Source organism: Bos grunniens, chromosome 7 (genome assembly GCF_055505025.1).
Source record: "Bos grunniens cultivar Pamir isolate PY7600 chromosome 7, Bosgru_T2T1.0, whole genome shotgun sequence".
NCBI classification, from domain to species: Eukaryota; Metazoa; Chordata; class Mammalia; order Artiodactyla; family Bovidae; genus Bos; species Bos grunniens.
In genome coordinates this window covers 15,340,857-15,364,542 of record NC_141171.1, presented here as the reverse complement: position 1 = coordinate 15,364,542, position 23,686 = coordinate 15,340,857, and the positions used below count along the sequence as shown (strand labels likewise).

General features: G+C 52.5%; 1 protein-coding gene across 27 annotated transcripts in view; it reads right to left on the bottom strand.

Moving 5' to 3' along the window:
* DNM2 (dynamin 2) overlaps positions 1–23,686 on the bottom strand; it is an 89,866-nt gene that overhangs the window by 40,491 nt on the left and 25,689 nt on the right. For 22 of the 27 annotated variants that reach the window (XM_086409331.1, XM_086409336.1, XM_086409341.1 and 19 more), the window contains exons 2-5: positions 17,966–18,039; positions 5,625–5,774; positions 3,668–3,871; positions 935–1,033 (exon numbers count right to left, since the gene is read on the bottom strand). In XM_086409331.1, the coding sequence (XP_086265457.1) occupies positions 935–1,033; positions 3,668–3,871; positions 5,625–5,774; positions 17,966–18,039 (527 nt within the window). The remainder of the gene's footprint in view (positions 1–934; positions 1,034–3,667; positions 3,872–5,624; positions 5,775–17,965; positions 18,040–23,686) is intronic. The other 5 variants (XM_086409349.1, XM_086409345.1, XM_086409347.1 and 2 more) reach the window with 1 other exon arrangement.

The window sequence follows — 23,686 nt, the reverse complement described above, 5'->3', positions numbered from 1 at the left end:
CAAGTACTGAACATTAAAAGGTACAGGGGCTTCCCCAGCGTCCAGTGGTTAAGAGTCTACCTTCCAACACAGGGGATGTAGGTTTGATCCCTGGTCAGGAAGCTAAGATTCCACATGCCTCACAGCCAAAATTCCAAAACAGAAAAAAAAAAGAAGAGGAAGGAGAAATATTGTAACAAATTCCGTTAAAGCCTTAAAAAATGGTCCCTGTCCAAAAAAAAAAAATCTAAAAAAAGAAAAATTACAAATCCTCAGGCACTCTTAGGAAGGAGAGCCAGAGTAGTAACTATGGGGAGAAGCTGAATGATGGGTGATTTCAGTTTTCTTCTCCTGGACACTTCTTTTTGTTCCCCAAATGAGTAGTTGTTCACCATATAAATGAAAAAGGAATGTACACACATCAGAAGAAAAAGCCAGGCCTTCCCTTGCAGTCCAGTGGTTAAGAATCCACCTGCCAATGCAGGTGACACGGGTTCGACCCCCTCCAGGAAGATCCCACATGCCACGGAGCAACTAAGCCCACGCCACACAACTACTGAAGCCTGTGCACCCCGGAGCCTGTGCTCCAGAACAAGAAACACCACTGCAATGGGAAGCCTGCGCACTGCAACGAAGAGCAGCCCCCACCTGTCGCTACAATCAGAGAAAGCCCACATGCAGCAGTGAAGACCCAGCACAGCCAAAAAATAAAATCTTTAAAAAAAAAGAGAAATATACATGTGTTCACTTGGGAGAGAAAAAGAAGGGTCTACAATGGGACTGAGAAGCAGTTTTTTCTGGGCAGTGGGAAAGTGGGATGGTGAATGCATTTGTGAGCATTTGCTGAGGTTTCAGGAAAGACAACAACCAAAATGAGTCGTTTTCCCAAAGCAGAGGCGCCCCAGCTCTCCTGTGACTCAAGCCCACCCATCCTGGCCAACCCCCTGCCCCGCACCTCTCCTCAAGGGGAGTAGCTTGTTCTCCAGGACATCCCTGGCATCCGTGCCTTCATCCATCAGGTCGAGTTTGGTGATGACACCGATGGTCCGCAGGCCTGAAAGAGCACAGAGGTCAGAGGGCACCACGAGGAAGGAGCTCAGGCCACCTGGGCCACCTGGGTCCCCACTTCCAGACCACGTGACCAGCCTAGACCCTAGCTTCCCTCATGTCAAATGAAGGCAGTAACACGCCAGTCTCAGGGGCGTGTCCAGACAATAAACCCGGCACAGGGCGCATGTTCAATCAGTCAACACTGGCCATCGTCGGTCATGGGTAGTCTTGCTGCTGCAGAATCTGGGGCAACCTTACCAAACATGAACCCCGGGTCAGTATCTCCATGCTATACTTTCTGAGTGGCATGCAGAGTTCCAACGTAACACGCCAACCTGAGACAACGGTTTCCAGGGTTACCTCTCATCTGAATGGCCAGAATGACACTGTGGACACCATCCTGTGGAATTCCTCCTCATCCCAAACTGCCCTGAATCGAGGGAACCCTGCCAATCAACTGTCCCCCACTGGTGCCTGAGGGCCCCCTCTGTGTTAGCCGTGTGTGTGTGTGTGTGTGTGTGTGTGTGAGAGAGAGAGAGAGAGAGAGAGAGACATGCAGGGGACAGAGAGAAGCCCAGGGAGACCTCTGGGGGGGCTGCTAAAGTAGGCATTAAGCAGGTGCCCTGGTGTGCCCACCTGCCCACATTCTGCTATGAGATTATGAGCTGGCATCACCTTTTCGGAGGTCAAAGGAACCACCACTGCAAGCACCCACTAAGCTTGTGCGGGGTGGGGAGGGGAGACGCAGCCCGAGGTAGAGGGATGTGATTGGGGGAGGGGAGGTCAAAGATCAGAAACCCAAATGTTCAAGAACAAGAGAAAGGAAGCAGCAGGCTGCCCGATGGATGGCGACCGACCTGTGTCCCTGTGGTAATGGGCAAACACACTCATACAACAGAAAAACAAAGGAAGGTCATCCCTTTATTTTTCCATCCCATTTTTTAACACATGAGTTTACAGGGCTTCCCCAGTGACTCAGACAGTAAAGAATCCGCCTGCAATGCAGGAGACCCAGCTTCGATTCCGGGGTAGGGAAGATCCCCTGGAGAAGGGAATGGCAACCCACTCCAGTATTCTTGCCTGTAGAATCCCATGGACAGAGGACCCTGGCGGGCTACAGTCCATGGGGTGGCAAAGAGTTGGACACGACTGAGTGACTAACACTTTGACATGGAAGAACAAACTCTGAAAGAATGTTTGCCAAGTGGGGCCACCAGCATCTGCACGGGGAGAGGAACTGTCAGAGTTTAGGGTCTGATGTTTCACAATGGTGCCATTTAGGGGTAACCATCATGAATACTTTCAAAGTTAGACAGCTACTTTTTTTCCGGAAGAAGGTCAGCAACAAGTTCACAAACGATGCTTAACCATTTTCACCCCTACTTCCTCACTGCCTGTTCAGCCTCTATCCTCTGATCAGGACATAGTCACATCCATGTCTGGTATTGGACTCGGGGGACAGGAAGGCCTGGGGGGCTATGGGTAGGGGGTGCCCTCCCAGGAAAGTGAACCTCGATGACTGTGGAGGCAGAGCTGGCAGAGCCCTGAGCTTTGAGGAGCTCGCGGTCCAGGGCAAAAAAGGAGCCACCTTCACTGACCGTGTTCCACGCCTGTGAACTGGGGAGCGTGAGGCCACAGAGCCTGTCTCCCCCAGCTCCTCACTGGTCCCTAACTGCTTCCAGAATGCTGTGGGATTCAAGCAGTCGGCAGACAATTCGGAAAATGTACCTGTGTGTGTGTCAGACTCTGCTAACCCCCACCACTGTCAGAATACACCCAACTCCCCACCGCAGCCCAAAGACCCAAAGCCCAAAGACTGGCCCAGCTGCTCCCAGCACCACCCCCACCTTGTCCTTTAGCTCACTCTGCTCCAGCCACACCGGCCTTCCCACTGTGTCCTGGACACTCAAGCCTCTCCGAATGGGCTCCGTTTGCTCCCCATGCTTGCCGCTGCCTGAAGTCATCCCACGCGCGTATTTCCTTGTTGGAGTCTGTCGCTCCCACTGGTGGCAGGGCTCCCTGTCAACTCTGTCCCATGCAGGGTCCCCAAGACCGTAACAGATCCCGGCACACAGCCAGGGCTTAACCTGACATTTACTGAACGAATGCCCGGAGCCAGAGATGGCCCAGAGATGCCCAAGCCTCCATCACTCCCTATTGCCCCACTGGCTTCACTAACTCGTCCTCCTTTCACCTTTCCCGCCAGCCCCTGAGCACTGATGCAGAGACCCTCGGTCCTCTCGGCAGCTCTCTAAGTCAGGACTGCAGTTCTTATTTCAACAGGAGGGACCAAGCCTCAAGGGGGAAGAACAACTTCTCGAAGTGGGATTGGGACTCCCATCTGTGCCCAAAGAGGCCTGCATTCTTCCTACACCCAACTCCCCACACTAGCTCTCTGCGCAGGCAAAGCAAGGACCAACTTGCCAAGGGGGAATGCTGCCCGCCACACACTGGCCTGTCAGTGGACACCCTTCTAGAACAGCTGGCCCTTATGGGAAATGCAGTATCCTAGGCCTTTTCTGGGGTAAACTGTGAGCCAAAGAGATCACCAGTGATGCAGAGTTGAGAATGTGGGGCAAGTCGATATGCTGAGAAGTGTGGGAAAGAGGGAGCTGCTGCCACGGGGCTTGGCAGGTACCTTGAGGATCGACCTCCTTGGCCAGCTTTAAGGCGTCTGAGTTGGCCAGGTCCATGTTGGCGGGGGTGACAGCAAGGATGAGGCTGCTTTCCCGGCTGATGAACTGCAAGATCATGTCCTTGATCTGGTACTCGATATCCTGGGGCTGGTCCCCCACAGGCACCTTTGTGATGCCTGGGAGGTCGATGAGGGTCAGGTTCAACACTACAGGGGAAATCAGAGAGAGAGGCCATCAAGAGCCGGGAGCAGGGGAGGCATGCATAACCCTGGAGAGACCTGGCCTGCTTCCCCCAGTGCTGGGCGTCAGGCACAGGATTATTCCTGTGTTTCAACTGGATCACTTGACTTGATAACTCCCTCCTAGGGTCCCATCCTATGGACACTCTCTCTGTACTCTATTTCACTGAGACAGTTTTGTTTTGTTTTAAAATATTTATTTGACTGCGTTGGGTCTTAGTTGCAGCATGTGGGATCTAGTTCCCCAACCAGGGATCGAACCTGGGACCCCTGCACTGGGAGCTCGGAGTCTTAGCCACTGGACCATCAGGGAAGTCCTAGTTTGTTTTTATTTTAATGAAGTCACTATATTATTTTTTTCTTATTGAAGTATTGCTAAAGTACAATACTCTATGAGTTTCAGGCATATAACACAGTGATTCACAATCTTTAAAGGTTATGCTCCATTTATAATTATTCTCAGTGATACAATTTTAAATCTGGATACTTGCATGTGTAGACTGGAATCGCTGTCAAAGGTTAAATAAGTTTGCATGTGCATCATGAGCACACTGATTTAGTCAATATCAAGGAATTATTGAAAGCAAAAAAGAAGATTCTCTGGTAAGAAACACACTCTGAGGGACTACCCTGGTGGCTCGGTGGTTAAGACTCTGTGCTCCCAACGCAGGGGGTATGGGTTCGACCCCCTGGTTGGTGATTAAAATGCCGCATGCCCACATACTATGTGGTGCAGCCAAAAAAATAAAAACGCGTTCTGAGACGCACTCATACAAGAAGAGAGACACCAGTGACTTTTCTGTCGGGCTATGATTTGAGTAAAAGTAGCGAAACACACATATGTGATGTACCCACATATTCATAACTGACTACGTATGCACTGTATATCATTTGAAGAACATGAAAGGCATCTTTAATTTTGAAAGTAGGGTAGATTTTTGCTGGATATACCTTTTTTATAAATTTGAATATGCATCCTGTACAGGGATCATTTATTTGAAAATAAGTATATTAAAAAACTCATCACAGGGACTTCCCTGAGGGTCCAGTGGTTAAAACTCCACCCCTCCAATGCAGGGGGCACAGCAGGGTTTGATCCCTGGCTGGGGAACTAAGGTCCCACATGCTGTGGGGTGTGGCCAAAAATTTTAAAATAAGATAAATAAAAGTTCATATACAAAAAATAAATAAAGAAATCACAAAGAACCCATACTGAGGTGTTAAGAGTCGGCTGGAATATTCATCAAACGCCATTCGAGTCAGCAGCCCACGCTGCTGAGTCAAAGGCTGTGTGTGGCTACAGGTTGCCTGTTCTGTTTACACGATGCAGTTTTAAAATCTGGACCTTATGCAGAAAAATCTGGCTTTCTGCCTCCTCTTGAGGAACCAGAAGACCTGGCTGCCTTGGACTGGCATCACTGGGTGGACTAGATTTACCGGGGAGCCAAGCTGTGCTTACTCCCTTAACAGGAATATACGTGCTGCAGTTAATTCGCCCCGGGCCCCACCACTCCCGACAGTCTCCCTGGCCTGCTGTTTTTCTTGGAGCCGAGGTCGATTTCTCCATACCACGTTCCTATCAGATGTGGATCAAGAGGGCCCTGTGTATGTGTGAGGAACACCAGGAGGGGGCGTGTTCTTCATGAGAGCGAGGCTGCCCCGACCCGTGACTGGCCCACCGCCAGCTCCCCCGGCCCAGTGGGGGGTGTCCGCTTCCCACCGTGTGGCGAGTAGATCCGCAGGTTAATGGGCACTGGGGAGATGCCTTTGTTGGTCCCCGTGACCCTGTCAGTCTCCGCTTCGATCTCCTGTCGGACTTCCTCAAAGTCTGTAAACTTTCTGGACTTGCAGTGCAAAAACTCGGCATATTCTGAAAAGGGAAGAAAGATGCTCCAAGTGAGAAAGAGAAGTCTTGCTGTGGGTGGCTGGGGGGCACTAGATGGCCTCCTGGGAAAAGAGCTTTGTCAAGTAGAGAAAGTGAAGACTCAGTCACAAGCCCTCCAGGAAACTGGGGAGCAATGGATTCATTCCCTTGACAGGTATTCGAGGGAGGCCCTCCTACAGACGGCGCTCCCTCCCAGACCCCGGGTACTCCACAAGGTGCAAAAGTGGCAAAAATGCTGACTGTGGAATGCACAAGCTCATGAAGCATTTTGCAGAACTACATAGTTTAAGCCATGACATATTACAAGTAAAACAAAAATAAAAAGCCCCACAAAAACCAGCATCCAACAGCTGGGTGTGACCAGCAATTATTCTTTATTCTTCATCAACCTGCATCCCTTGGAACGCGGGGATGGATGACTGATGAAGCTTTTGCTCCGGTGTTATACATGAGATAGTCCTGGGTGATGACACAGAACCTCCCTCGTGTGGGTCACAGTTTAAAGCCGCTGCCCTGGTGGGATGCTAAGCCGCCAGTGCCCTCCAGGGTAGCGAGATCCCCGGCGCGTGTCACCATTCTCCTTCCCCAAGGCACCCGCACCACGGCTGGCCTCACCAAAGCCCTTCTCGCTGTCCTTCCTTCCTTCCTGGCTGTTCATGGGGCCCTTAGACACGACCCTCTCAGAAGAAATGCTTTCTGGCTTCTTCAGGCCTTCTAAGCCCGAGGCGACTGAAAGCCATTATTGACACTGAGATGAAGGGAAATAAAGAAGTAACTAGAGGAGTTTCCTGGAGAAGGCAATGGCACTCCACTCTGGTACTTTTGCTTAGAAAATCCCATGGACGGAGGACCCTCGTAGGCTGCAGTCCATGGGGTCACTAGAGTCGGACGGGACTAAGCGACTTCACTTTCACTTTTCACTTTCATGCATTGGAGAAGGAAATGGCAACCCACTCCAGTGTTCTTGCCTGGAGAATCCCAGGGACGGGGAAACCTGGTGGGCTGCCGTCTACGGGGTCGCACAGAGTCGGACACGACTGAAGCGACTTAGCAGCAGCAGCAGCAGAGGAGTTTCCTTGGTGGTCCCGTGGTTAAGAACCCGCCTTCCAGAGCAGGGAACTCGGGTACAATCCCTGGTTGAGGAACCAAGATCCCACAGGCCTCAGGACAACTGAGCCCACACGCCCCAAATGAAGATCCCACGTGCTGCAGCCAAATAAATAAATAAATAAAATCAATATATATTTTTTTAAAAAAACTGACTGATAATAGTGCTAGTCCTGTCATCAAGGTAGAGAAATCCAAAGCAGAGACGTGGGTAAAGCAGGAAGAAAAAAAAACTTTTACTGCAGGACACACGTGCTGAGTTGATGGGTGTTCACTGTGCAATTCCTGACTTTTCCATGTGTCTGAATTTCATAGTAAATGTTGGAGCAGGGGAACTTTCTAGGCCCAGAGATCACGGCTCCTGCGAGTGATGCTACAAAGAGGGAAGTAAGTTTGGCTGGTAAACAGCCTAAAGAGCTAGTTCATGACAGAGATGCGAACATGTGCACTGCTTCTCAGTGTAAAAAACTGGAAATAGCCTCCATGTCCACCAGGAGGAGACCTGGCTACACAAATATCAGCACAGATATAGCTACAGCTGCATCAGAACATGGAGAAAGAGCCCCGCAACAGAGAAAGGCCAGGCAGGTCGAGAATCTCTGCCCGGAGGCATAACACAGCAGAAAGTCACGAGTACAAGGAGGCCTGTCATTCCATCTGTCACCTAACAAACGCTTGCTTGCTCTGGCCAGGCCCCGTCTGTGGTCCCATTTACTCGTCACAAATCAGCAGCTTAGCAGGTAGGCATCTCCATGATGCCCATATCACAGATGGGAAAACTGAGGCCAGAGGCGGGTGAAGCAAGCTGGCTCAAGTTCACCAGTGGAGTCGGGATTTGGAGCTCGGATAATCTGTCTTCAGGCAGTGGCTCTCAAGTCACGTGGGCTTCGTGAGGCCACAGGCAGACTCTTCACCTCTCTAACCTCCGTTGCAGGGGTCGGGGGACTCTGTGGGCTCAGATCAATATGGACACTGGTCACCGGGGAGCAGGGCACTGAGGACACTGGTTGGAGGGTGCGGCATCAACCACCCCACCCCCATCAGCTGACCCAGTTCCCAAGGACAGCCCTCCACGGGAACAGGAGGAAATACTCAGCTACTCTCGGCTGCTCTTCCTGCAGCCACCTCCAAAAATGGAACGGTCCTCCAACCCCCAGAGCAAACCTCAGTTCTCTTCCCGCTCAAGGCCGAGGGCTTAGCATTCGCAAGACACACCCCTCCCTTCCAGGAGGGCAGGGGGGTGCAGGATGGAACAGGGTTGGGGACCAGGACACAGGCGCCGTCCCTTGCAAAACCTCTGCCCTGCCAGGCCTGCTGCAGCTCACTTCCTCCTCCTCCAGGGCCTGCCTGCCTGCTGCCTCTTCCAGGGAGCCTTTCCTGACTCCACACCACCGGGCACGCCATCCTGCATTTTGGACCTTCTCTCCTGTCAGAGCCAGGTCATCCTGGGTTCTGTTTAGGGGACCCAGTAGGTGCTGGCAGCCTTCCCTTCTGCCAGCCCCTTGTGCGAGTCAAAGATGAGCAGGAGATGTACTGAAAAGCCATGACATCTTCCACACAAGGTCAGTGGACAGCAGAAATCATACCCTCTGTGCCCAAGTGGAAGGTACAGGAGTCAGCCAGGCCCATCCCTCACCACCTGCCTCCTCTCCCTGGGTTCCTCGTCACTTGAGGACCATGTGCCAGACTCCGGCATCAGACCAAGGTAAGAAAGCTCCTACAATCATGCTTCCCCACCCACCCCGAGCACTGACCCTCTTAAAGCCAGACCCCGGCCACCTCTCCTTGAAATCTTCCCCAGCTCCCACCTCACCCCAATAAGACCCAGTCTTCACCAGCACCACAGAGCCCTACTAAGGTTCCTCCCCCAGCTTCTAATCTCAACTCACGCCCCTCCAGCCCCATGGGCGTGGTTTCTCACTCCAAGCCCTTGAATCCCTGCCTCAGGGCCTTTGCACTGGCTCCTCTCTGCCTGCAGACACGCGTACGGGTCCCTTCCTCTCCTCCTTCAGGTTTCTGCTCAAGTGTTCATCTTCTCCCACTCCCAAGTAAGATGACAAACCTCCTCAGTTTCTTTCCCCTTTCCCTTCCTTAGGATCCTCCAAGTACCCACCACCTTCTAATATGGTGGACCTTGTCAGCCTGTGCATTTCCTCTGATCCTGAGGAGGAGGTCAACCTACAGGGCAGGGACCTGGACCTGTGTTGTTCTGCGTCCCGGGCACAGGGCTCTGAGCACACAGGAGGCGCTCTACAACTACATGCACAACCAAAATGGCTGCTGGAGGGCACCGCAGCCCCTGCCTCAGCTTCCGGGAGGTGGCCCAGTGCCCCCACGGCCACCAAGTGGGACACCCAGGAGGCTGGACAGGAACAGGGTCTGGTGGGGTCACCTGCCGTCTTCCCAGTGCACTTCTTATCAACACAGGCCCAACCCAGAGCCAGGAGCCTGGTCTGATGGGGGAGATAGGCTTGGCACAAGCAAGTCACAGCAGGTGCTTGGGGAGCTCAGCCAAGAGTCCCAACATACCACGAGGGGCCTCCTAGAGGGGGTGGAAAGAGATGGTATCCACCTCATCTCTCTGAAATGAAGACCTTCCCCCATGCCCTGAGGAGGCTCTGGACCCAGTGGGGTCTAGGGGGAAGGGGGAGAAAGCATGGGGGTGTCCCCACTGGCCAGGCTACCCCTCTGTGCCTCAGTTTCCCCATGAGGATAGTTAAGATATGATGCAGGTAGGGATGTCCCTGGCAGCCCAGTAGTTAAGACACCGCACTTCCAATGCAGGGGACATGGGTTCAATCCCTGTCCAGGGAACTAAGGTCCTACATGCAGAGTGATGTGGCCAAACAATTTTTAAAAAAAGAACAAACTGGCAGAGTGCTCAGCCTGCGGCTCCACAGCTCTGTAAATGCTTGGATGCTGGAGAAAATTTTTGCCACCCTGGCCACCGCCAGGGCTCTGCCTGCCTTGATCCCCGGTCCTTCCTACAGAGGTGGTCCCTCTGTCCCCACAGCGGCTGCAGCCATTTCAAACCGTCCCTTCCTCATGCTCAGATAAGACCGCCAGTCCCTTGGGTCCCTGGCCTCTGCCATAACATTTTGACAGCCCCAACGGCCACCCATCCACCGCAGCCCTGCAGCGCTTCCCTGGCAGGAGGGCCAGGCATGTGGGATCAGGTGCCAGGCCTGGAATACAGCAGGAAGAGTCCTCGTCCAGCCGTCGAGCTGCTGGACGACGAGGGGCCAGCCTCCTGCGTCCTGCGGGGTCTGTGAATGCACTTGCAGTTTTTCTCCAAGGAGCAGGTCCAGCCCTCTGCCCAGGACTTGTTCACTGTTTCCTTCAGGTCAAGCTGCTCGGGGAGGCCCACCTGGGCTCTAGCAGCGCCAGCACCTGGCCCTCCAAGGTGCTCCTCATGGGGACACACCACCTGCTCTGTGTCCCCTCCTAAAGCCAGAGCTGCGGGAGGGGCTTGAGCTGCAAGAGGGGACTGCGAGTGACTCGGTTCCGGTCTCTGCTCTCCCTGGCACCCAGTGCATAGTTACGGCTTAAAACTTAATCCCTGAGCGGCCTGCTGCAAAGCATTAAGTGCCAGAGCCTAAGACAGCATTCCCTTCTCCGTGACTCCCACGTGGGTCCCCACTGTGTTCAGCAGCCAATCCCCCACCTCGGGCATCCCCCAGGCACACCCCTTGAGATGATGCCCTCGAGGGATTGGCATTGCTTAAGAATCATGAAGTGGGAACTTCCCTGGTGGCCCAGCAATTAAGACTCTGAGCTTCCACTGCAGGGGGCTTGGGTTTGATCCCTAGTCTGGGAACTAAGATCCCACAAGCCAAGTGGTATGGGAAGATCTAGGGTATAGAGAGAAGATGAAAAAGACAGGAGAGATGTGTGATAAAGAAAAAAGCATTTAGTATATGTCTTTAAGACTATGGGATGCTAAAATTTGATAAAATCTTTCAAAAATAAATTTAACACCACAATTTTCCCACAGTGAAACAGGACAGGGACTTCCCTGGTGGTCCAGTGGGTAAGACTCCGAGCTTCCCCTGCAGGGGAGGTGGGTTTGATCCCTGGTCTGGGAACTGAGATCTCACAAGCCGAGTGCTGTGGCCAAAAAAAAAAGATCAAGGATATAGAAAAAAAACGAAAGGAGAAAAATTTAGGAGAGATGTATGACAAGAAAAAAGAATTTACTGTATATCTTTAAGAATATAGTATGCTAAAAAAAAAAAAAGAATATGGTATGCTAAAACTTCATAAAATATTAAAAAGACAAGCAAAACAGCCAAAGCCCCTCAGGCATCATCACATCACTTGGGGTCCCCACAGTGTCACAGGACAGGGACTTCCCTGGTGGTCCAGGAGTCAGGAATCTGAGTTTCCAATGCAAGGGGCAAGGGTTCAATCCCTGGTCAGGGAACTAAGATCCTACAAGCCACATGGTACAGTCAATAAATAAAAATTAAAAAAAAAAAAAAAAACAAGGTTGGAATCTTTAGTCCCATCCTTTGACCTCTGGGAAGAGGATGGGGGCTGGAGGTTGAAGCACTAATGGGATCGATTTCATCAACCATTCTGATGTCTTCCATAAAACCCCAAAAGGATGGCATTCAGAGAGCTTCCAGGTTGGGGAGCAGGCGCAGGGAGAGAGAGTATGAGCTCAGACAGGGTGAGGAATCTCTGCCCCTACCCCACACCTTGCCTCATGCAGCAATTCCCTCTGTCCCTTCTGGGAGTAAAATGTTTTGAGTTCTACAGGAAACTGATCAAACCCAAGGAGGGGCGCTGGAACCTCTGATCTATAGTCAGTAGGTCAGAAACACAGGTGACAGCATGGACTTGGGGTTGGCACTGGAAGCGGGGACGAGGGGACAGTCTGGTGGGACTGAGCCGTTAACCGGCGGGATGTGATGCTACTTCCAGGGAGGGAGTGTCATAACTGAGTTAAATTGCAGATTTCCATGAAGGTCCAGTGGATAAGATTTCACCTTTCAATGCCGGGGGAGGGGTTCAATCCCTAGTCAGGGAGCCAAGATCCTACATGCCTCCCCATCAAAAAAAACAAAACATAAAACAGAAGCAATGTTATAACAAATTCAATAAAGACTTAGAAAAGAAAAAAAGAACTGAGTTAAACCGGAGGACACCTGATAAGAGTCTACTAAGAACTGGAGAACTAAAAAAAAAAAAAGAACTGGAGAACTGCTTGTTGATGTGGGAGAAAAAAAAACAAATGCACCTGGAGAAGCCCTTGGAGCTTCCTAGATGGAGCTAGTGGTAAAGAACCTGCCTGCCAATGCAGGAGACATAGGAGACGCGAGTTCGATCCCTGGGTAGGGAAGATCCTCTGGAGAAGGACATGGCAACCCACTCCAGTATTTGTACCTGGAGAATTCCATGGACAGAGGAGCCTGGCATGCTTCAGTCCATGGGGTCACAAAGAGTCGGACACTGAAGCAACTTAGCAGCAGCAGAAGGTGACAGCCCCAGGCTACCATCCTGACCCTCATCAGCTCCCAGCTTGTTTTCCACCTGAAGACACAAGGTCATGCCCTGACTGCTGCAGGGTCTACAGGCTTTATAGAAAGAGCCCTGCTGCGGCCAGGGTAGGTGGGGAAACGTGCTGCACACACGGTTATGGATGCTCTCCCACCGGAGAAAGAGCACAGCAGCAGCCCTTAGGGCACGGTTAGGCACCAGTCCCGGGCTGATGGAGCACCTCCTGGGTGCCAGACCCTAGGCGGGGTCGGGGGGAAGAGTGATGGACAAAGCAGGTCAGCATCCCTGCTCTGGCAGAGCTCATGTTGAGGTGGAGAGACAGACCGTCAAGAGAATATGAGGACTTCCCTGGTGGTCCAGGGGTTAAGAATCTGCTTGCCAATGCGGGGAACACGGGTTCGATCCTTGGTCCAGGAAGATTTCACATGCCATGGGACAACTAAGCCCAGGTGCCGCAACTACTGAGCCTGTGCTCTAGAGCCCGAGAGCCGCAGCTACTGAGCCTGTGTTCCAGAGCCCGAGAGCTGCAGCTACTGAGCCTGTGCTTTAGGGCCCAAGAGCCGCAGCTACTGAGCCTGTGCTCTAGAACCCGAGAGCCGCAGCTACTGAGCCTGTGTTCCAGAGCCCAAGAGCCGCAGCTACTGAGCCTGTGCTCTAGGGCCCAAGAGCCGAGCTACTGAAGCCTGCGCACTCTAGAACCCAAGAGCCAAGCTACTGAGCCTGTGCTCTAGGGGCTGAGAGCCGCAGCTATTGAAGCCTGCGCACTCTAGAGCCTGTGCTCAGCAACAAGAGAAAGCCTGCACACAGCACAGCCAAAAAATAACAAATAAAACAAATAAACAAACCTTTCAAAACAACAACAAAAAAAGAAACCGGGCAAACAGGATGCTGCCTCACAACATATGCTGCACAGTAACTAAGGCAGCAGAGTGACTGGGGTGGGGCCTGGGGGTGAGGCTCACCCCGCCGAGGAGGGGGAGGAGGCAGGGTGTTCCAGGCAGGGCTTGCAGTGAGGGGGAAGGTCCAGAGGCGGAAACAACTGAGCTGGTCTGGAGGAAGAGGAGCAAGACTGTGGCACCAGGAGGAAGTGAGGTTTCAGAGGCCGGCGTGGTCCCAAGGGGGCCAAGAAGCCTCAAGAAGGAGGCCAAGAGTCAAGCCCTGACATCTCTCTGGCTCCGATGAGCAGCGGCCAAGGTCAGAGCTGGGACGGAAGGTTCTGGAGGCCCTGATTGGGCACATTCCACACAAGAACAGTCCCCAGCGCTCAGGGTTTACAAGGTCCAGGGGCGGTTCGCAAGGAGAAGCAGGGTTCACCCACGAGCCACTGAACTTCCTGGTGGCTGCGGTCTGAGGTAATTTTTAAACTAAGCCCATTAAAATAATGGCTCACTGAGACCAGTGTGGACCAGGAGAAGTAGGGCGCATCTGTGCGCTGCAAGAGTCAGAGAATTAGTTTTTCGTTCTTATCCTTGGCCAGGCCGCGTGGCATGCGGAATCTCAGTTTCCGGACTAGGGGCCAAACCCGTGCTCCCTGCAGTGGAAGGAAGCAAGAGTCTTCACTTGATCTAAGCCAAAAGGCCCAGAAGCAATGGAAACGTGCAGTCTTAACCACTGGACCACCAGGGGAGTCCAAGGAGTCAAGAGGATTAGAACCTTATAGTGCCGGGAACTTCAGACCCCAGAAGAGGCGATGGCCACACCAGTCTCATGGGGTGTCAGGGTCCCAAGGCAGTCACCACTATCACCCTACAGATAAGAAGGCTGAGGCACAGAGAGGGAAGCCACTTGCCTGAAGGGCCCAGACAAGAAGGGGTGGCAGCCTGGCTCTGGAGTCCTGTCTCTGAGAACCAGCTGAACAAAACTTTCATCTCGGGGAGCCACGCAGCCCTGTGTGGCCCCCAGGAATCTCTAAAGGCCACAACCACGTCCCGCACTGCACTCAGCCTCCTCCCTAGTGGTAAGGTGTCTCCCCAGTCCAGGGACCTGGGCTCCCCACCTCGAGGTCACTCTAGACTCTGCCCTTGCCCCCACAGCAACACCCTGGCCCGGGCCCCAACACCTCTCCCCGGCAGCAGGCTCGCCACCCCCTCAGCCTCCCCACCTGCCCTCCTGCCTCTGCCTGGCCCTCCTCCACAAGTCAGCCAGTGGGCTGAGCCAGTCTCTGCACACCCTGAACGCCACTCAGGTTCCCAGTGTCCGGATTTCTCACCACACCTGCCTCCTGGCCCCTCACAGCTTCACAACACAACTGCTGCCCTGCCTGGAACGTTCTCCCCAAGCCCTGGCTCAAAGCAGATCCAGCGCCTGATGTTGTTGTTGTTTAGTCACTCAGTTGTGTCCGACTCTCTGTGAGCCCACGGACTGTAGCCCACCAGGCTCCTCTGTCCACAGGATTTCTCAGGCAAGAATACTGGAATGGGTTGCCATCTCCTCCTCTAGAGGATCTTCCCAATCCAAGGATGGAACTCGTTGACTCCTGCGTTGACAAATGGATTCTTCACCACTGAGCCACCAAGGAAGCCCAATGCCTGATACACCCTCCCACAATCCCCTGCGCTCTCCCCTCTCAGCCTGGCCACAGCAACCCCATGTCTGTCGTACCCAAAAGGCTGAGCTCAGGGTCAGCCGGGCCCCTCAGAGTGCTCACACTGCTTCCCTGGCATCTGGCTGAGGCCTAGCTCACATCTGCATTAAGAGACTTTGAATGCCATGGTCAGATGGGGGTGGGGGTGGAGTATGCAAGCTGGGACACAGAAAGGAGCATGCCCAGGTGGGACACCCCGGATCTCTCTTCCTGAGCCCAACAGGATCCGCCAGTGTCTTCATCTCCATGGCTCCCACCCATCCCTTCCTGGGACCCCTGCCCCAGAGCTGGTGGTCCCTGTGGTCTCTTCTCTACCTGTGGCCACAGGATCTGGTCAAACCCTCCCTAAGAATGAGCTCGCGACTGGGCTTTCAAGACAGCTTCCCTGTGTGTCCTCAGGCAAGGGGCCTCAGGCCCTTCTCTGTGAAGCCGGACGACGGGAATGGCGATTTCAGCATCACCCCGGATCAGGCTGCGGGCACATGTGTGCTCTCCCAAGACTGTCATTTGTCACATGCTTCTCTTTCCTCCCCGCCACTAGAAGGAATCTTCAGTTCCTCCAGCCGGCCACAATGGGCATCGCTGCCTCAGGGTCTGCACAAGCAACCCCTCTCTGCTGTGAAGCAGAGTTCCCATTCCCCAACACACCCCCAAGCACCTGTCAGTCTGAGCTCACACATCACCTCCTGTCAGAGAAGTTCTGCGAGACTCCCTTCACCACCACCACACACACTTTCATCCGGGGAGGGCCATGCCTCTGTGTCTCCCCCTTGGTCCCCACCCAAGGGTCCCCCCGCACTGACCGCCAGCACTAACAGGAGCATCAAGAGGGAAGGTGACAGGGCTTTCCTGGTGGCGCAGTGGTGAAGAACTCGCCTGCCAATGCAGGGGACACGGGTTCGATCCCTGGTCCAGGAAGATCTCACATGCTGCGGGGCAGCTAAGCCCGTGTACCACAACTATTGAGCCTGTGCTCCAGAAACTGCAAGTACAACTACTGAAGCCTGAGTGAGGCAACTACTGAAGCCCACACACCCTACAGCTCGTGCTACACAAGAGAGGCCATGATGAGAAGCCGGGGCACCACAACTAGAGAGCAGCCCTGCCTGCTGCAACTAGAGAAAAGCCCTCGCAGCAATGAAGACTCAGCACAGCCAAGAAGAAATAAATCATTTAATTACATTAAAAAACAGAGGAAAGGCGACAGGTGGTGGCAGCAGCCCTGGTCCTACTCACCGCTGTGCCCCAGCCTGGGACCAGCTTGTGGCAGGCAGCCCAGTGCTCCCTGGACCACTGTTGGGTGACAGTCACTGGGGAGGTGATGGGAGAGCCCTCCTGCCACGACAAAGCCTGTGACCTTCCAGTGCAGGAAGCCAGCCAACCTGTTCTCCCAGCAAGCTATGCCAAAGCCACTGGGATGGCACCACATGGCAAGGGCCTGCAGTGTGCCTGGCACTGTTCTACAGGCTATACGTGTATTGAATAGCACGGTCTTCACAGCAACTGACAAAGGCAGTACTATTATTTTCACTGTCCAGACAGGAAGCACAGCTGTGAGTGGCACTCCCTCCCCAGGGGCCAGCCAGCCAGTAAGCTATAGCGCCAGGGTTTGAACCTGGGCAGTATTAGCTCTCAGCCCTCACAAACCAGGGCAGAGGTTTTCCCAGAGTAGGCAGAGGCCAAAAGCATCAGCATGACCTGGAAACTCATTGAAAACGCAGATTCTCACCACCCTCGTCCACCAACCCAGTGAATGTGCAACAGAAACCCAATGCGCCAAGCCCTATGTGACTCGGATCCCACTGACATCTCACAATCCAGGCTCTGTCACTGGCCTTCCTGGCACAGCTGACTGGACACTTGAACCCAGAGGAGGCAACCAATTGGCTTGCCACTGGACCAATCTGTTGCCGTCTCTCACTAGTGTCACACCCTCCTGCAGATGGATTGGGTGAATGAAAATGAGAGGGCGGGACTAGGGTCAGCTGAGCTGTGGAGCCTGAGGTCTGAACCTGCCTGGATGCCCATCCCAGCTCTGGCGCCCACCAGAAAGGCAGGTGGTTAAACCTCAGTTTCCCCATCTGTAAAATGGGGATATATCAGCTGCCTCCCCAGAGTGGGGGTGTTTAACACAGCCTGTGGTGACGCTGGCACCCCAAGTGCTGAACCAGCTGTGGCTGACATTCCAGGTCAGTAGGGAAGACTCTGGGGGGCTCTGGAAAGAAGAGAGGTCCCACCTCCAATGGCCCTTTTCACCCCTTCCAGCCTCTGACCTGAGATGCTTTTACAAGGAAGCTAGGTGGGTTTCATGCTGGGAGACATGCCCATGTCATATCAGACTTGTGTAGGAAGAACAGAGGTGGGGGACAGAAAAAAAGTCTACATGTGGGCCATTCTATATGCAACAGGCCAGGTCTCTCCCTAAAGTCAGTGCTGTAATTCAAAAAGAAATAGTGGGAAAACAAGATTAAGAAGTGGCGAGAATGCTGCTCGCATGAAAAGAGTAGACAGGACAATGAAAGGCAGCATGGCATTGATCCCAGCAGTTGTAGAACCAGCCAGGGAAGATATCTGGAGTACAACTGACAACATGGGTATGGACTGGGGTAAGGGAACATGCAGAAATGATGACTTCTCTTGGGTGTGGTTCTGTGAGTGCAAGAGGATGTCCTTATTGCAAAGGGAGTACACCAAAGCCTTTCAGGCTGACGTGTCACAGTGTCTGCTATTGATTTTGAAAGTGTCCAGCAAGAACATGTCATCTACGATAGAGCAAAAAATGTGGCACCTGGCAGCCTAGTCACAGCTGATGCTCGGGGTGGGTGGAGGTGTTCCATGAACCGTGCTTCAACTTCCCTGCCCACTGGGAAAAGGGGAATGCAGACCCAAACGGCCTCCTAGGACACCTCGGAAGCCCCTGGCTCCCACGAGGCACAGCCACCACGCTCATTTCCTGTCTGGGCTGCCAGCCGCCCCACCATACCTGTTTTTGAGAAGATGAGCTGCAGGATGAGAGGCCGCCGAGTGACGATTCCTGAACCTCGGGGAAGGAAGTCCCTGTGGGAGGGGAAATGGACAGAAATTACTCACGACGCCGGCTAGCAGGGGGCAGGAAGTATGACCACACATGGTGGAGCAATCCCCTCTTGCAATCGGCGTGACTTCAGCAAAGACATCAACCCTAGCAGGGCACCAGGGAATGCTCTGGCCTTGGAGGGTCCTAAGGCCATGGAGAGATAGGGGAGGGACTGGATTGAAGGCTGGTGACAAAGGGAACTCTTTCCCTTCGGCTGGCTATGTGCCAGCCCCAGCACACTCAGAAGCCCCCTTTCCTGACAAATGTTTGGACCATCTCCCCCAGACTCAAAAGAGATCAGTACATTTTTTTTTTTGCAGTTTTTTTCCTTTATTTATTTATAATTGAAGGATAATTACAATATTGTGTTGGTTTCTGCCATATATCAACAATTCTGACCTACATGTTTTAACGTAATATAATGCCATACATATGATATAAAGACTAAAATAAAAGGAAAGTTATTTAATGACAAAATACAACGTGTTTCGGGACTTCCCTGGTGATCCAGGGGTTAAGACCTTGCCTTCCAACACAGGAGGTGCAAGTGTGATCCCTGTTCAGCCAGCTAAGATCCCCACCTGCCTCACAGCCAAAAAACCAAAACATAAAACAGAATATTGTCTTTGCTGTACACCTGAAACTAACACAACATTGTAAATCAACTATACTCCAACAAAAAAATTTTTAAAACACCAGAATGTTTTAACAAATTAAAAAAAAAAAAAAAAGACTTAAAAAAAAATTACAATGCGTTTCATGTCCCCGAAAGACAAATTGAAAGAGGTGGGAAGTGGATCACTGGTTGTCTCGGGGATGAGAAACAGTGGTGAGCTTTCTGGGGGACGGAAATGTTCTAAAACTGGGCTGTGGTACTGTTTACTAATACTTACTGTAAGTTTCTTAAAAAAATCACTGCATTTAAAATGGGTGAATCCTATCATGTAAATGATCCCTCAATAAAGTAATTTGTTTTTTAAAAATATGCTATGGATTTTACTATGGAAAAATTCAGGCATTACCTGCACTTACACCTGGTTTCACGTAGGGTGGGAATACTGGAAACCACCCTGAACCTTTGAGAAAGGCAACTGAGACCTCCCTGGTGGCCCAGTGGCTAAGACTCCGTGCTCCCAGTGCAAGGGGCCTGGTTTGATCCCTGCTCAGGGAACTAGATCCCACATGTTGCAAGCGAGAGAGTACATACCAAAACTAAAGAGCCTGCGTGTTACAACTACCCGTGTTACAACCCGGCACGGCCAAATAAATATATATATGTATTTTTTAAATAAAGGCAATGGAAAGAGCAAGAGATCCAGGTGGGCAAAGGAGCAGAAGCAACATTTTCAGAGGTCACTAAGGGCATGCAAAGGATTGTTTCGTGTAAAATGGAGAAAGGCTCTAGGCTCAGGGAATTCTAAACAAGTTTGCACCCAGGTAAACATTTGGATTCTAAAGGAGATCAGCCCTGGGTGTTCACTGGAAGGAATGATGCTAAAGCTGAAACTCTAATACTTTGGCCACCTCATGCAAAGACTTGACTCATTGGAAAAGGCCCTGATGCTGGGAGGAATTGGGGGCAGGGGGAGAAGGGGACGACAAAGGATGAGATTGGCTGGATGGCATCACCGACTTGATGCACATGAGTTGTAAACTCCAGGAGTTAGTGATGGACAAGGAGGCCTGGTGTGCTGTGATTCATGGGGCTGCAAAGAGTCGGACACAACTGAGCGACTGAACTGAACTGAAACATTTGGATTACCTAAAATTTGTGCAGAACTCTAGGCAAACATCCTTGGTGCCATCCAGCTCCCCAGTACTGTGACAGACGACGTCTCAGAAGCACCCCAGCACCTCTGTCCGGACAGAGCCCCAGAGGAGGGCATTAGTTCTCAGCACAGGCTCAGAACCTGTTCACTCAGCGGGCGGAGGAAGGCAGGAAGCATACCCTGCCACACGCCATGCACTGTGAGGTTTGAGCCCCATCGGACTGTGGGTGGGGTCACCACACTCAGGCAGGGCCTCCTCTGGCTGGACACAGGGATCTGGCAGTGACCACATGGCAGGGAGGCCTTGGAGATGAGGGACCCTGCACAGGCAGGTTGGCTCTGGAGGCCCTATGGGGGTACTAGTACTACTGGCAAGCAGCAGAGCAGGGCTGGAATAGGATGAATAGACAGGCCCAGAGAGGGGTGCGTGAGGTGATGCTGGAGGTCACAATGAGAGGTCATCATTCTTAGAGCAAAGCTACCTGATGGGGTTTAGAGACAGTCAAGGTTTTGTTTCTTTTCTTTTGGCCACAGCACACAGCATGCAGGATCTTACTTCCCCAACTAGGAATTGAACCCTGCAACCCCTGCAGTGGGAGCTCAGAGTCTTAACCACTGGACTGCCAGGGAATTCCCTACCTCATTTGCTTTTAAAGGTATGTGCCCCTCTGGCCACTTCTATAAAGAATTGATGCTTTTGAACTGTGGTGCTGGAGAAGACTCTTGAGGGTCCCTTGGACTGCAAGGAGGGCAAACCAGTCCATCCTGAATATTCATTAGAAGCACTGACGCTGAAACTGAAGCTCCAGTACTTTGGCCACCTGATGCAAAAAGCTGACTCACTGGAAAAGACCCTGATGCTGCTGCTGCTGCTAAGTCGCTTCAGTCATGTTCGACTCAGTGCGACTCCACAGATGGCAGCCTACCAGGCTCCCCTGTCCCTGGGATTCTCCAGGCAAGAGTACTGGAGTGGGTTGCCATTGTCTTCTCCTGATGCTGGGAAAGATTAAAGGCAAAAGTAGAAGGGGGCAGCAGAAGGTGAGATGGTTGGGTGGCATCACCGACTCAACAGACGTGAGCAAACCCCAGGAGATAGTGGAGGACAGAGGAGCCTGGTGTGCTGCAGTCCATGAGGTCACAAAGAGTCAGATGTGACTTGGTGACCGAACAACTGACAGCTTCAAGAGGGAGGGTGGGAGTGGAGAGGCAGGTGGGAGGTGACTGCATTGGTCAAGGTGAGTGATGATAAGGACTGGTTTAGGAGACAGGGGACCCAGAAGGCATTCAACAGACACTGGACAGAATCCAGAGGAGCTGAGGAGCCAGCCAGCCATGACCAGGGGGACAGGCTGGATGGAGAAGAATCGTGGAGGAAGAGGAGAACATCCCAAGGACATAAACGAGTCACTGGAGGATGAAGCCCGCAGCCCCTGGGAGCACATTCAAAATCCTCCACACCTTGCACGCTACCCATGGAGCCGCACTCCAGAGGACAAAGAATGTGTGGGCCACCCCGGCCCTGCTCTGAGCACGTCACGCCCGCTTCATGCAGTGTAACCGTCTGAATGTGACTCCCATCCTCCCGTTTGGCAGATAAGGAGAGTGAGGATCAGTGAGGATTTGCAACCTGGCCAAGGTCACCAGCTTGTTCACTCAAGTATTACTCACACCAACCGAGCAGTGGAGATGCTGGGGACAAAGAAGACACACCACGGGGGTAACAGGGCAGGGAGCAAACGAGACAGCAGCAGCGTGTGAACGGAGTCCCCAGGGTCTCGTGGGCGGGCTCCCCCACGCCGTTGTGTTTGACTGGAGCCGGCTCCTGTTCCTTGCTGACTGGTATGCCGCTGCATGGATGGACCGGTCTGTTCATCCACTAACTGACTGATGCAGATTTGTTGTCGTTGTTATAGTCACTCAGTTGTGTCCAACTCTTTGCGACCCCATGGACTGTAGCCTGTCAGGCTCCTCTGTCCATGCGATTCTCCATATAAGAATACTGGACTGGAATGCCATTTCCTTCTCCAGGGGACCTTCCCCATCCAGGGATCGGACTCATGTCTCCTGCTTGGCAGGCGGATTCTTTACCACTGAGCCACCCGGGAAGCCCCTGCAGGAGCGGACCACAGTCTGATCATCCACTCACTAGCTGATGTGGCTTTGGGGGTCTTCTTCCAGCTTGGGGCCATTACAAAGTAAAGCCACTTTGAATGTTCTCACCTCTGCCTTTTGTTGATGAATGCCTTATTTCTCTTGCTGAGTCACAGGGCAGCCATGACCTTGAACAGGCAAAACGAGTCTCCGCTGATACAAATCAGAGCAGTTGGTTCCCCCTCTCCCCTGGTAGGGGGGGTGGGGTGGGGAACTGACTAGAAGGGGCAGGAGGAGACTTTTGGAGATGACAACGCCCTCTATCTTGATCTGACCAATGCATGCATTTATTTCAAAAATGAAAATGATGAAGGTGTACATCTACAATTCGACAATGTGCCACATCTGAGTTCAGTCCCGGAAGGTCATGGTACAAGGAGATCTAGGGCGATGTGCTCACGAAGATTGAGACACTCAAGCACAGAGAAAACACGCCATTAAAATCTGCCCACGGACACATTATCATCTTTTTAGTTTCCCAGAGGGGAATAGCTCAGATCTAAAGAATTTTAAAGGGCTTTCCTGGTGGCTCAGGGGTAAAGAATCCGCCTCCAATGCAGGACACATGGGTTCAGTCCCTGAGTTGGGAAGATTCCCTGGAGGAGGAAATGGCAACCCACTCCAGTATTCTTGCCTGGGAAATCCCATGGACAGAGGAGCCTGGCAGGCAATGGTCCATGGGGCCTCATAGTCGAACTCAACTTAGTGAATAAACAATAGCCAGAAAGAACTTTAAAGCCCATGGAGGAGGCTAATTAAATAAATGATGACCCATTCATGTCACTTTGCAGTCACATACACATCCACACATACATACTCCAAGAATAACAACAAAAAAGAGCTTTTTGTCTCCTGACATGGAACTTCCTTCTGGGTGTATCAAGTAAGGAAAACAAAAGGTGCGGAAGCGAGTCTGTGTTTTCTAAGTAAATAGAAAGCCTCAAACCAGAGCCCAGGTTGGCCAAGGGCCTGTTGGGAGGGAGAGTCATGGCAGGTTCTGAAACATCTTTGAATTCCACATCATCCACATGGACTACTGACTCCAAAAAATATTTTAAGAGTAGCTCATACTTGTCGAGGGCTCCCTGTATGCCAGGCAAGAAGCTGAGGGCTTTTCGGGCTATTTAACCGTGACAATACCCGATGAGGTGGGTCTGTGAGCTCATTTTATGGAAGTCCCTAGGCCCAGAGGCTGGGCACTGAGGTCACTCGGCACCCAGGAGTGTGGACTGAAGCCCGTGGGTTGTGAGCCTCAGACCACCGGGCCCCCAGCCTCTGGGCCTGCATGTCTGCTGTGGAAGCTGCAGGCATCTCCCTGGCCATGACTAGGCTTTCGATTCTGGGGTTGGCACATGATGTCCTGTGACCGCTCTGGGTGCGTCCGGGGGCCCAGGCACCGTGAGCACAATGATGACACCACAGACTATGGACAATGAGAGCCTCAGAGGAACATGAGGGCCAGTGTGATGGGTGCTCCGGGCCCTCGTCAGGGAAAGGCGGCTTTCTGGGGCTGGGACTTGGTGGCAAGTGGGATTGACTAGTAGAGGCCAGAGGAGGCAGAGCCTGAGGGGGAGAAGGCTGAGGGACGAGGCTGGGTGGGCACGGGGGCCTCGCACACCAGGCTGGGAGTTCCAGGAGCCCTGGGTTCCATCTGACCGTGTATCTAGAAGCCTCACACTGCACCACGCACCCTCGGTCTCAACAGTTC